The sequence below is a fragment of the Manis javanica genome, chromosome 10, assembly GCF_040802235.1.
Source record: "Manis javanica isolate MJ-LG chromosome 10, MJ_LKY, whole genome shotgun sequence".
NCBI lineage: Eukaryota > Metazoa > Chordata > Mammalia > Pholidota > Manidae > Manis > Manis javanica.
The window spans coordinates 101,849,722-101,862,667 of record NC_133165.1 but is presented as its reverse complement, the minus strand read 5'-3'; the positions used below and the strand labels follow the sequence as shown (position 1 = coordinate 101,862,667).

Here is a 12,946-nt window from a genome sequence, read left to right as displayed (position 1 = left end):
AGGAATGTTCCATTTGAGCTATGGGAGAATAATTACTTAGCTGCAGTCAAGACATGAAGCTTTAAACACAACCTGCTGTGTCACCTTGAGCAGGTTAACCCCCTTCTCTGTGCCTCAGGTTTCTCACTTGTAAAGCAAATACCAAGAAGCACGTGATGGAGAAAGGTTTCCCCTGCTCTAGAGGCCCCTCATCCTCATTCTATGTGTGTGGTAGGGTGGACTTGACAGGACAATCAGGATATATCTGGGATCTTCAGAAGGCTCTTGGCCATTCATCACCCTCCTGTGTCAAGTACAAGGCTGAAACTGGGGGCAAAGGGTGAAGATAGGTAGACCCCAGCCACACAAGTGACTCCATTTCTCTTCAATTAAAGGAAATTGGCCTCGCCTCCCTGGGTGCACCTGATGAGTACATTGAGAAGCTCGCCACGGTAAGTGCCCTCTCTCCCTGAAGGGCAGTGGGGGTGCGGTAGACTGTAACCCTCAGGCTTTTGCAATTTTGCTTCTCCCCCAAAAGACATATCATATGGGGAAGAAGTCAGAACACACTGGTTACATTTACACAAGTGAAATCTCACAATTTGATTTCTCCTGAATGGTTTGATTTTGAAACCAACTGCATCCAGATGTTCCCAAGTAATTTCTAACAAAGTGTCTTGAAAACACCAGCAGGCTATAGTAATAGTCCTTGAAAACTCTTTGGCATAAAATGTGTGTGTGGGAAGTAGTCTGGATTCATGACTGAAGAGGGAATATTTATTCTCTACCTTTAGAGCCAGCATGAGGATCTTTGCTTTCTCAGACAATGGTGGTGGGCTTTCCCTTCTTAACCAAACACCTCCCTCTCCCCAGTGACCTTCCTTCCTAGGCTTCTTTCCAATTTGAATGCATCCCTCCCTAGCCTCCAAGACACATTTCTTATGATGTGCTCAGCCCAGAAGATGAAAAGCAAAACTTCATAATGGAATGAAGGACCACAAATAAATGCAAACCTATCATTAAGATACATCAGTTTAGAAATTTACAAATTCAATTTATCAGAAGGGCAAAAACTCCCAAGAGGTTCTTTCTCACTGCCCAGCTGTCTGATACTCTGGCTTTTGTTTTTCTTTATTTCTACAAATAGATGCAATAATGTATATCCATCTCTAAAGTATATCCTGATGGTCTACAGAGTTAGGTGTGTGTGAACATGAATTTTGAATGTCAGATGCTTTAGATATGCAAGAAGGAACATTCAAGGCCAACGACATTGACAGAATCTCTTACTTGTGAGGAGAAAATAAACTCAGAACTCAGAGCATCATGTTACATGTTACAATAATGGTAAAATTACCAACATAATTTTTCAAAAAGAAGAATCTCCTGATTGATATACTAGGCTGTAAACAGTCCTGGATTCTTGTTCTGCCTTTGATATTCTGTGTAACTGTATGCATGTTGCTTGACATCTCTGAGATGAAGACTTGTCACAAGAATGTGAGGAGATCAGACCGACTGAGCTCTGACAGCCTCCCCAGGTTTAATATTCTCTAGTGCAATGAACAGACTTAATTAGTAACCTATCCCTGATTCTCCAAGATCATGGCTACTAACTGGGCCCCAGGTTTATTTGCACCCTAGTCAGTAGGGTTATGCCAGAATTCTAGAACCATCTTCCCCATGCCAGGCAACTGGCATGTGTTGGACTAGGAGCTGTTGAAAGACGAGGACTTGGTTGTCTGGTGAGGATCAGTGTTTGGCAGGGTGCTCAGCATGGGTGATGGAATGCCTCCTTATTGATTCTACCACTACCCAATCCCTCACCTCCCACTGCGGAACCTGGTGGGGTTGCTGGTAAGTCAGACCAACTAAAGGGAACATCTCACTCTAGCTGATACCACAGAGAAGAAGGCCAGAGGGTGGAGGAGTTCCTGTCATATACAGAGTTATGTGTTGAGGTTGTCTTTTTGGGGCTTCCTTAATACGTCCCCACTGCTTCCTGCCCCCTCTGGCATTCAGCCAACTCTTGTCTCAAGGGACTCAAGGAAGACATGGGACAGAGGTGTGACCTCAAGTCATAGCTGTTCGGAGGATAGCCCTGCACAATCCCCCTGGGCAGCCCTGTCCTCGGCCAGGGCATCTGCTGCTTTTCCCTTCCTTGGCTGCACTCTCAACTCCACTTTCCATTCCAGATTTACTGGTTCACTGTGGAGTTTGGGCTCTGCAAACAAGGAGACTCCATAAAGGCATACGGTGCCGGGCTCCTGTCGTCCTTTGGTGAATTACAGGTATGACCCTACCAAGAGCCAAAGATGGACTTGAAAGTGGTGGGCACAGCAGACCCTTCTTCTTCTCTCTTTGTGCTGTTGAAACTGCATTTGCATCCATTGTGAGATTCATCCCAGGGCCTTATCTTCCAGTGACTAGTACCTTAGCAGCTATGATTTCATTGTGACTCTGGGTGTTAGAGGTAGAAATTGAACTGCAAGTACACAGATCTGCATGACAGAGAGGTCTTCTGATCCTGAGGCTGAACTGCACATGCAGATGTATGCAAATACAATTGCAGTTGTCTCCCATATCCTCTATTGATCATCTTATTTGAAAATGGCTAGAATGAATTATTCCTTTCTGTCTCAACTGTAGTTTTTAGATGAGCCATGAATAGGTAGGGTTCAGTAAATGCAAAATAATTTAGTTACTGCATTTGAGCTGGGGTGTGGGAAGAATCAGGGTGAGATGGGAGATGGTACCCAAATGGCCCACGGAATGCAGCAGGGACCCTGATTTAACTGTGAAAACTTTCTACTTGGTAATTGCAGTACTGCTTGTCAGGGAAGCCGAAGCTCCTCCCCCTGGAGCTGGAGAAGACAGCCGTCCAGGAATACACCATCACAGAGTTCCAGCCCCTGTATTATGTGGCTGAGAGTTTTAATGATGCCAAGGAGAAAGTGAGGTGAGGTGGCAACCAAGGTGGGTCAGTAGCTCTTAGGACCTCCTAATTTGGTCCGAGGCCACTGATTTGTGGCTCTTTGGCTAGAAGCATGGACTCTAGTGCCTACAGCAACAGTGTGGGGCAGACAGCTTCCTCATCTTTGCCCCTTTCCACTGGGAGACCAGTGGGACCTCATTTCATGGCTCGTTGTCTGCACATGCAGATTCCTGCAGACAACTCTGCCACTCGAGCCTTGCTTCAGTGCCAACCAAGTCAGGTGCTGAACTCTCCTGCACAGAGTGGCTGCAGAAGCCCCCCTCCCAAACAAGTCCTCAATACCATCTAACCTCAGACATCCCTCATTCACTGTTCTCTCAGACAAATGTTGCTATCTCCTTATACATTCCCTACCTCCTATAACAGAAGGGTTATCCTTTTTGTTTCTTGTCCTTTCCTAGCTCTGAGTACAGTGCCTGATGCATAGTGAGCACTCAATGAGTAGTTGCCAAATACGCCACTCTCGGAGGCAGTTCAATTAGAGGCTGATGGGGAGGTAGCTGGGCTCTGTGAGGAGGCTCTCCGAGCTCTTAGTCCTGCCAATAACCGTCTTGAGCTGACTCTCCTCCCAGCAGGAGACAGGCCAGCCAGAGATTTTACCTGGACATGGCTATCCTGATACTCACTGCTTCCTGGCACATCTATTTTTTATATCTTGTTGGTGATGGGTGATAGACATGTCTCTGGGATCTTGTGAAGAGGGGCATGTCAGCTTTTAATGCACTGGGCTTAGGTAATGAAAGGTAAAATGTTGGTCCACAAGCCCATGTGGTTAGGCCTAAAATGACTCCCTGCCTGTCTCTCCAGAGCTCTGGAATCCTTTCTGCCACTCTTTTCCAGTTTTTCCCTAACCCCTCATCCCTTACTGGGAACCTAGCCTTCCTCTAGCCCTAACAGCTCCACACTACAGTTCCTTGGAACCCTTTTGGGTCATGGATTTTAGTGGGTGGTGAGTTGTCCATCTGGCTAGTAGTAGTAATAATAACAATAACAGTAATAGTAATAATAACAGGGAGATGCCTAACATCTATTATGTACCAAACACTGTTTCAAGTGCTTTTCATCTAGTAATTCATTTAATACTCAAATAAGACAACAAAGTTGGCAGGGTGCAGCAGCCGAGGGGATAAGTTGCTCACCTGGATCGTATAGTTAGTAGTGGCCAGCCCAGAGGTTGGACCTGAGTAGTGGGGTTCAGAGCCAGTCCTCGTAACCACCCGTCACAATGGGATCCCATTGGATGGGCCCTCTGGAGATAACTCCCTAACCCAGGACATGCTCAGCCCCAGACCAGCAGGGAAGAACTTGCCAGGACCTGAGCTTTGCAGGCCTTTGAAATCCAACTGCTCTTGCCAGGGCTCAGGGCCCAGAGAAGAGGCCCACAAAAGCACCATTGTATTGAGAGGTAACTCATGCTGAAGAACAAGATTCAAAAAGGAAGGGATCTGGACATGTCTTAGGTTCTCTTAGAGCACCCTGACTAGAGAGACCAAGTCCAACCATTTTCAGTTTCAGGATTCAAGTTTTAGGCAGAGACAAGGCTGAGTTTGGTCTTGTATCCACTCCACAACTGGGCCAGAGGTCTCCACTCCTTGGCCAAGCCCTTCCCAATTGAGGTGCATCCAGTGGGTTGGAATCAGGTTGCCCAAAGGAACAATAAGAGGAAAAGATGCAGAGTGGGCCAAATAACAGGTGGGCAGTACATGCTGTATGTCACCAGCTGGGCTGAGAAAGCCATTTTCAGCAAAGGGATGGAGAATACACTTAGTTATTTGTTCATCCTGAGTTCCTAGTCACTAGGGAAAGCTAATGCCCAGGTAGCACTTATTGTATAACATAGTGGCTCTACTCCCCCTTTGAGGCAGGACTGCTCTGGCTCCAGTCTTGCAGAAGAGGAAGGACACTGAGGTGCAGAGGGCCCTCTTGCTTGTGGCCACAAGGCAGGATTTGAGCCTGTGGAGCCTGGCTCTGGAGCACCACTTTTGCCAAACTTGCAGAGCCATGGTCTCCCTTGTAATTGTCTTCAGTGAGGCAGCTTCTACTCTCATAAGAAGCCATCTTAGAAATATGATTTGTCATGTCCCTGCATTTTATGGGCCATTTTGGAATATCATGTTAATGATATTACTCGATGTCCCTTGTAAGGCTCATGGCACATTCCTTCCAGACCCAGGAATAATGCATCAGGAAGGCAGAGGAGTGAAGAGCACAGGCTAGAATCAGACTCTGTGAGTCCCTCCCAGCTGCATGACTTACTGCCAGTATGACCTTGATACTCAATTATCCTCCCCAAGCCTGTTTCCTTACCTCTAAAATAGGGATACTAAAGTGCCATCCTCCTGAGGTTTTTATGAAGATTAAATTAGGAATGATAGTTGTAAAGTGTATAAAAAAGTTAGGAGTTAACACAGTTTCTTAGTACATATGAGGCACTCATTCTGCATTAAATTTCATTAATAACATAGTGTTTTCTTCAATTCTTAAGAGCTATATTTTTCCCCTTTCATTGATTGTCAAGAATCTCAGAGTTTATTTTTCCCTTGAGCATTCTTTGGCTGGATTTTAACTTATCCTTATGATTTCATTTAATGATAAGAGTTTTGGCCTTGATTGGGATTAAAAATGGTGGCATGAGAGGTGAAAAAGAAACCTCCTCCCAAAACCACATCTAATGTGAAAATATAGCAAATACATCCAATCCTGAAAGAGCAACAGGAAAGAAGGCTGTGGCAGATTTTCCTACACCTGGGGAAAACAGCCAACCTCAAGGAAAATGGTAAAGTACCAAAGCCATGATGTGGAGAAACCCAAGGCCTTCCTCTACCCCAGCTCACCAGAGGGAGGAAGAGAAATGGAGCAGGGAGGGGGTGGAGGCCTAGGACTGCTGAACACCCAGCCATGGAGATTTGTTCTGGGAGCATGAACCTACTTACATGGTGCTGTGGAGACTAGTGGGGTTGGAAAGCTAAGACAGGTGGAATACTTGGAGAGACTGAGATTCCAACCACTTGTGGAAAACACGTATCCACAACTGGCTACTCTGGGACAAAAGAAAGGCGGGCAGTCTGAGAGACTTGCTAACAGTGAGAGGGCTGCTAAAGCAGCAAGGATTGCACAGGGCTTGCTGTTCAGGAGAAAGAACAGGTGGACAAAATTGTCCAGGTGCACTCTGCTGAGGAGGTTGGGAACTTTCAGGAGCTTCAGGCACTCCTTTCCCCTGGCTGACTATGCAGCTACAAGGCTACCCCACCGTGATAAGCAGCCTGTTGTGCCTTCCTCCTGGCCATCACCAGCTCACAAACCAACTGCCCCCATCATTGCGTCAGGCCAGCCAGAGGGTGGCCCCACCTATGGCAGCTACAAATGCAAAGCATAGATGCTTCTACCTGTGTGCTCAGCCCATTAGCCCTGGCAGTGAAGACAGGCACTGCAGCCAGGAAGCAGAAAAGAGCTCTTTCCTCCTGACAGGCACCAGTGCCACTTGCCTGTGTCCCCCCACCATTGCTCCAGGGGATGAGCAGCTCCAGAGAGTAGAGATTCTGGGCACTAGAGGGCACCACCTACAAATATGAAACATCAAAGGAACCTTGTTCAAACCAAATCCCACAAACACCAGAAAGAGGGCCAAGTGAAAGTGAACTCATCAATCTTCCTGAAAGAGATTTAAAAATAAAAATCATAAACATGTTTATGGAGCTACAGAAAAATATTCAAGAACTCAGGGAGGAATTCAGGAATGAGATACAAATGTTGAAGAATTCAGTATCTGAAATGAAATATACAATGGAAGGATTTAAAAGCAGATTAGATGAAGTAGAGGAGACAGTAAATGAAACAGAAATTGAGAACAGGAATGAAAAGAAGCTGAGGCACAGAGAGAAAAAAGGATCTCTGGAAATGAAAGAATATTGAGAGAACTGTGTGACCAATCCAAACACAACAACATTTGCATTATAGGGGTACCAGAAGAAGAAGAGAGAGAAAAAGGGATAGAGAGTGTCTTTTCAGAGTAATTTCTGAGAATTTCCCCAACCTGGGGAAGGAGATAGTCTCTCAGGCCATGGAGGTGCACAGATCTCCCAAAACCAGGGACCCAAGAAAGATAACAAGACATATAATAATGAAAATGGCAAAGATCAAGGATAAAGACAGACTAGTAAAAGCAGCCAGAGAGAAAAAAAAGATCACATACAAAGGAAATCCCATCAGGCTATCATCAGACTTCTCAGCAGAAACCTTACAGGCCAGAAGGGAGTGACATGATATATTTAATGCAATGAGCAGAAGGGCCTAGAGCCAAGAAAACTCTACCCAGCAAGATTATCATTTACATTTAAAGGAGGGATTAAAGAAGTTCCCAATAAGCAAAAGCTGAGAGAATATACCCCCAAAAAACTGTCTCTACAGTGTATTTTGGAGGGTTGCTATAGAAATAAGTGTTCCTAAGGGTAAAGAGATGTCACCAAGGGTAATAAATCCTCAGTAAAGAAAGTAGAACAATTAATTATTAAGCAAATGCAAAATTAAATCAACGACCCCCAAAGTCAGTGAAGGGATAGACAAAAAGGACAGAATATGACACCTAATATATGAAGAATGGAAGAGGAATAAAAAGGAGGATTAAAGAAAAAAGAACCTTTAGATTGTGTTTGTAATAGCATACTAAGTGAGTTAAATTAGACTGTTAGATAGTAAGGAAGTTACCCTTGAATCTTTGGTAACCACAAATCTAAAGCCTGCAATAGCAATAAGTACATACCTATTGATAATCACCCTAAATGTAAATGCTCTGAATGCACCAATCAAAAGATTTGGAATCACTGAATGGATAAAAAAACAAGACCCATCTATATGCTGCCTACAAGAGACTCACTTCAAACCCAAAGACATACACATACTAAAAGTGAAGGGATGGCAAAAGGTATTTCATGCAAGTAAGAGGGAGAAATAAGCAGGTATTGCAGAACTTGTATCAGACAAAAAAGACTTCAAAACAAAGAAAGTAACAAGACATAAACAAGGACATCACATAATGACAAAGGGGTTAGTCCAACAAGAAGATATAACCATTATAAATATCTATGTTCCCACCATAGGAGCACCCAAATATGTACAACAAATACTAACAGAATTAAAGGGGGGAATAGAATGCAATGCATTTATTTTAGGAGACTTCAACACAACACTCACTCCAAAGGACAGATCAACCAGGCAGAAAATAACTCAGGATACAGAGGCACTGAACAACACATTAGAACAGATGGACTTAACGGACATCTACAGAACACTCCACCTGAAAGCAGTAGGATACATATTCTTCTCAAGTGCACATGGAACATTTTCAAGAATAGACATATACGTGGCCATAAAAAGAGCCTCAGTAAATTAAAAAAGATTGAAATTGTACCAACTAGCTTCTCAGACCACAAAGGTATGAAACTAGAAATGAACTAAGCAAGGAAAACAAAAAAGCCCACAAACATATGGAGGCTTAACAACATGCTCCTAAATAATAAAGGGATCAATGACAAAATAAAAAAAGAGATCAAGCAAAATATGGAGACAAATGACAACAATGACTCAACACTGCAAAATCTGTGGGATGCAGTAAAGGCCATGTTAAGAGGAAAGTATATTGATATACAGGCTTATATCAGGAAAGAAGAGCAATCCCATATGAACAGTCTAAATTCACAATTAAGGAAACCAGAAAAAGAAGAACAAATGAGGCCCTAAGTCAGTAGAAGGAGGGACATAATAAAGATTAGAGCAGAAAAAAAATAAAATCAAGAAGAATAAAACAGTAGAAGGAATCAATGAAAGCAGGAGCTGGTTCTTCGAGAAAAATGAACAAATAAACCCCTAGCCAGACTTATCAAGAAAAAGAGAGAGTCTTCACACATAAACAGAATCAGAAATGAGAAAGGAAAAATCATGAGACACCACAGAAATACAAAGAATTATTAGGCAATACTATGAAAAATTATATGCTAACAAACTGGATAACCTAGAAGAAATGTACAACTTTCTAGAAAAATAAAACCTTCCAAGGCTGATCCAGGAAGAAACAGAAAATCTGAACAGACCAATTACCAGCAACAAAATTGTATTGGTAATCCAAAACCTACCTAAGAACAAAACTCCTGGACCAGATGGCTTCACTGCTGAATTTTATAAAACATTTAGTGAAGACCTAATCCCCATCATCCTTAAGGTTTTCCAAAAAGTAGAAGAGGAGGGAATCCTTCCAAACTCATTCCATGAGGCCAGCATCACTCTAATAGCAAAACCAGGCAAAGACACCACAAAAAAAGAAAATTACATACCAATATCCCTGATGAATACAGATGCAAAAATCCTCAACAAAATATTAGCAAATTGAATTAAAAAATACATCAAAAAGATCATCCATCATGATCAAATAGGATTTATTCCAGGGATGCAAGGATGGTACAATATTAAAAAATCCATCAACATCATCCACCACATCAACAAAAAGAAGGACAAAAACCATGTGATCATCTCCATAAATGCTGAAAAAGCAGTCGACAAAATTCATGATAAAAACTCTTAACAAAATGTGTATAGAGGGCAAGTACCTCAACATAATAAAGGCTATATATGACAAACCCATAGCCAACATCATATTTAACAGTGAGAAGCTGAAAGCTTTTCTTTTAAGATCGGGAATAAGACAAGGATGCCCACTCTCCCCACTTTTATTCAACATAGTTCTGGTGGTCCTAGCCATGGCAATAAGACAAAACAAAGAAATAAAGGCATCCAGATTGGTAAGGAAGAAGTTAAACTGTCACCGTTTTCAGATGACATGATATTGTACATAAAAACCCTAAAGAATCCACACCAAAACTACTAGAACTAATAAATGAAGTCAGCAAAGTTGCAGGATACAAAATCAATACACAGAAATCTGTTGCATTCCTATATACTAACAATGAGCTAGCAGAAAGAGAAATCAGGAAAACAATTCCATTCACAATTGCATCAAAAAGATTAAAATACCTAGGAATAAACCTAACCAAGGAAGTGAAAGACCTATACCCTGAAAACTACAAGACACTCATGAGAGAAATTACAGAAGATACCAATAAAAGGAAATACATCCCATGCTCATGGATAGGAAGAATCAATATTGTCAAAATGGCCATTCTGCTTAAAGCAACCTTCAGATTCAATGCACTCCCTATCAAAATACTAATGGTATTCTTAAACAAACTAGAGTAAATAGTTCTAAAATTCATATGGAGCCCCAAAAGACCCCAAATAGCCAAAGCAATCCTGAGAAGGAAGAATAAAGCTGGATGGATTATGCTCCTGACTTCAAGCTCTACTACAAACTCACAGAAATCAAGACAATTTGGCACAAGAACAGACACATAGATCAAATGAACAAAATAGAGAACCCAAATATAAACACAAGCACACATTGTCACTTAATATATGATAAAGGAGCCATGGACATACAATGGGGAAACGACAGCCTCTTCAACACCTGGTGTTGGCAAAACTGGACAGCTACATGTAAGAGAATGAAACTGGATTATTATCTAACCCCATACACAAAAGTAAACTCAAAATGGATCAAAGACCTGAATGTTAAGTCATGAAACCATAAAACTCTTAGAAGAAAACATAGGCAAAAATCTCTTGAATATAAACACGAGCAACTTTTTCCTGAACACATCTCCTTGGGCAAGGGAAACATAAGCAAAAATGAATAAATGGGACTACATCAAACTAAAAACCTTCTGTACAGCAGAGGACACCATCAGTAGAACAAAAAGACATCCTACAGTATGGGGGAATTTATTTGTAAACAACCTGTCCTACAAGGGGTTAACATCTAAAATACATAAAGAGCTCACATCCCTCTGCACCCAAAAAGCAAATCACCCTATTAATAAATGGGCAGGGAATATGAACAGACAATTCTCCAAGGAAGAAATTCAGATGGCCAACAGGCACATGAATAGATGCTCCAAATCGCTAATTATCAGGGAAATGCAAATTAAAACCACAATGAGATATCACCTCGCACCAGTCAGGATGGCCAACATCCAAAAGAGTAGGAACAACAAATGCTGGTGAGGCTGTGGAGAAAGGGGAACCCTCCTACACTGTTGGTGGGAATGTAAATTAGTTCAACCATTGTGGAAAACAGTATGGAGGTTCATCAAAAAACTAAAAATAGAAATACTATTTGACGCAGGAATTCCACTCCTAGGAATTTACCCAAAGAAAGCAAGATCTCAGATTCAAAAAGACATATGCACCCCTATGTTTATTGCAGCACTATTTACAATAGCCAAAATAGGGAAGCAACCTAAGTGTCCATCAGTAGATGAATGGATAATGAAGATGTGGTACCTATACACAATGGAGTACTATTCAGCCATAAGAAAGAAACAGATCCTACATTTGCAACAACATGGATGGAACTGGAGGGTATTATGCTCAGTGAAATAAGCCAGGTAGAGAAAAAGAGACACCAAATGATTTCACTCATTTGTGGAGTATAACAATGAAGCAAAACTGAAGGAACAAAACAGCAGCAGACTCACAGACTCCAAGAAGTGACTAGTGGTTACCAAAGGGGAGGGGTGGGAGAGGGTGGATAGAGAGTGAGGGAGAGGGGATTGAGGGGTACTATGACTGGTACACATGGTGTGTGTGAGGTCACGGGGAAGACTGTGTAGCACAAAGACAAGTAGTGACTGTGGCATCTTACTATACTGATGGACAGTGACTTCAATGGAGTATGGGGGGGACCTGATAATATGGGTGAATGTAGTAACCACAGTGTTTTTCATATGAATCCTTCATAAGAGTGTATATCAATGATACTTTAATTTAAAAAAAAAAGAATTTTGACTTTATTATATTCTGTGTTTTTACTGTAAGCTACCTCTGTCTTTTTAGAGGTAGGTGACTAAATAAGTATTTGTGTGTGTGTTTGTATACACACACACCTACACACACACACACACACACACACACACACACAGCACACCAAGGCTGCCCAAGTGGACCTCCCTGAAACCCCACTTCATTTCTCAGTTTGGCTTCCAAAGCCCCTGTTCTAGTGAGGTTTCAATGCTACAGTTAAGCCAGGTGAATGCTGCTGAGAAATCCTTTATTTTTCCTTAAATGGAGCCCTTCACTGAGGCCTGTGATTTTGGTTTCAGGAGGTTTGCTGCTACAATCCCACGACCCTTTTCAGTTCGGTATGACCCATACACACAAAGGATTGAGGTCTTGGACAATACCCAGCAGCTTAAAATTTTGGCTGACTCCATCAACAGTAAGTAATGGTCACCCTAGGAGACCACTGTCTTTCCCAGAAATAGAGGGCTCTGTTTCCTTACCTTCAACTTAGAGGCAATGCAAAATGTATTGAATATTGAATTAAAAAGAAAAGCATCTCCAGGTAAGCCGTTTGTTTATTGAGAGAGAAAAACTTGGCAGAAAGGCCAGAATTGCCTTGAGCATCCTTTCTTCTTCAACATTCTGGAATCCACCCCACCTCCTACCACCATATCACCTCTCCAGCCTGGCTTCTCACTGCTGTGTTCCTCTGTCCTGTGCCTCTGCACCCTGTTCCTCTAAGTGCCCTGTGGATATTGCTCTGCCTGGACCCTCAGCCCCTAAGAAACAAATTCTTTCTCCGGCATCCCATAGCTCATCTGTTGACCTTCTAGTCTTCTGGACAATGAGGATATCATAGCAGTTGCTCCTAACAAATCGCAGTGTTATGCTGTCATCGTGGATTCTCGCTCCAGTGCTTCAAACTCCCCTCTAGCAGCACTGACAGGCTGTTGACTCCCTTCTCTCTCCTGGCTCCTGACCTCTGCCCAAGCAGTTCTTTTGCCTAAAACACTCTCATTCCTCTCCCCATTTAGAGGTTCCCCAGCTCCAGTTTATCTTTTAAGTCTTTCATAGGTATTTCATGAA

General features: G+C 42.4%; 1 protein-coding gene across 2 annotated transcripts in view; it reads left to right on the top strand.

The window, feature by feature from the left end:
- Nucleotides 1-12,946, top strand: part of PAH (phenylalanine hydroxylase) — a 64,085-nt gene that overhangs the window by 46,095 nt on the left and 5,044 nt on the right. For both annotated transcript variants that reach the window (XM_073213725.1, XM_037007122.2), the window contains 4 exons: nt 375-431; nt 2,175-2,270; nt 2,805-2,938; nt 12,181-12,296. In XM_073213725.1, coding sequence (XP_073069826.1) covers nt 375-431; nt 2,175-2,270; nt 2,805-2,938; nt 12,181-12,296 — 403 coding nt within the window. The remainder of the gene's footprint in view (nt 1-374; nt 432-2,174; nt 2,271-2,804; nt 2,939-12,180; nt 12,297-12,946) is intronic.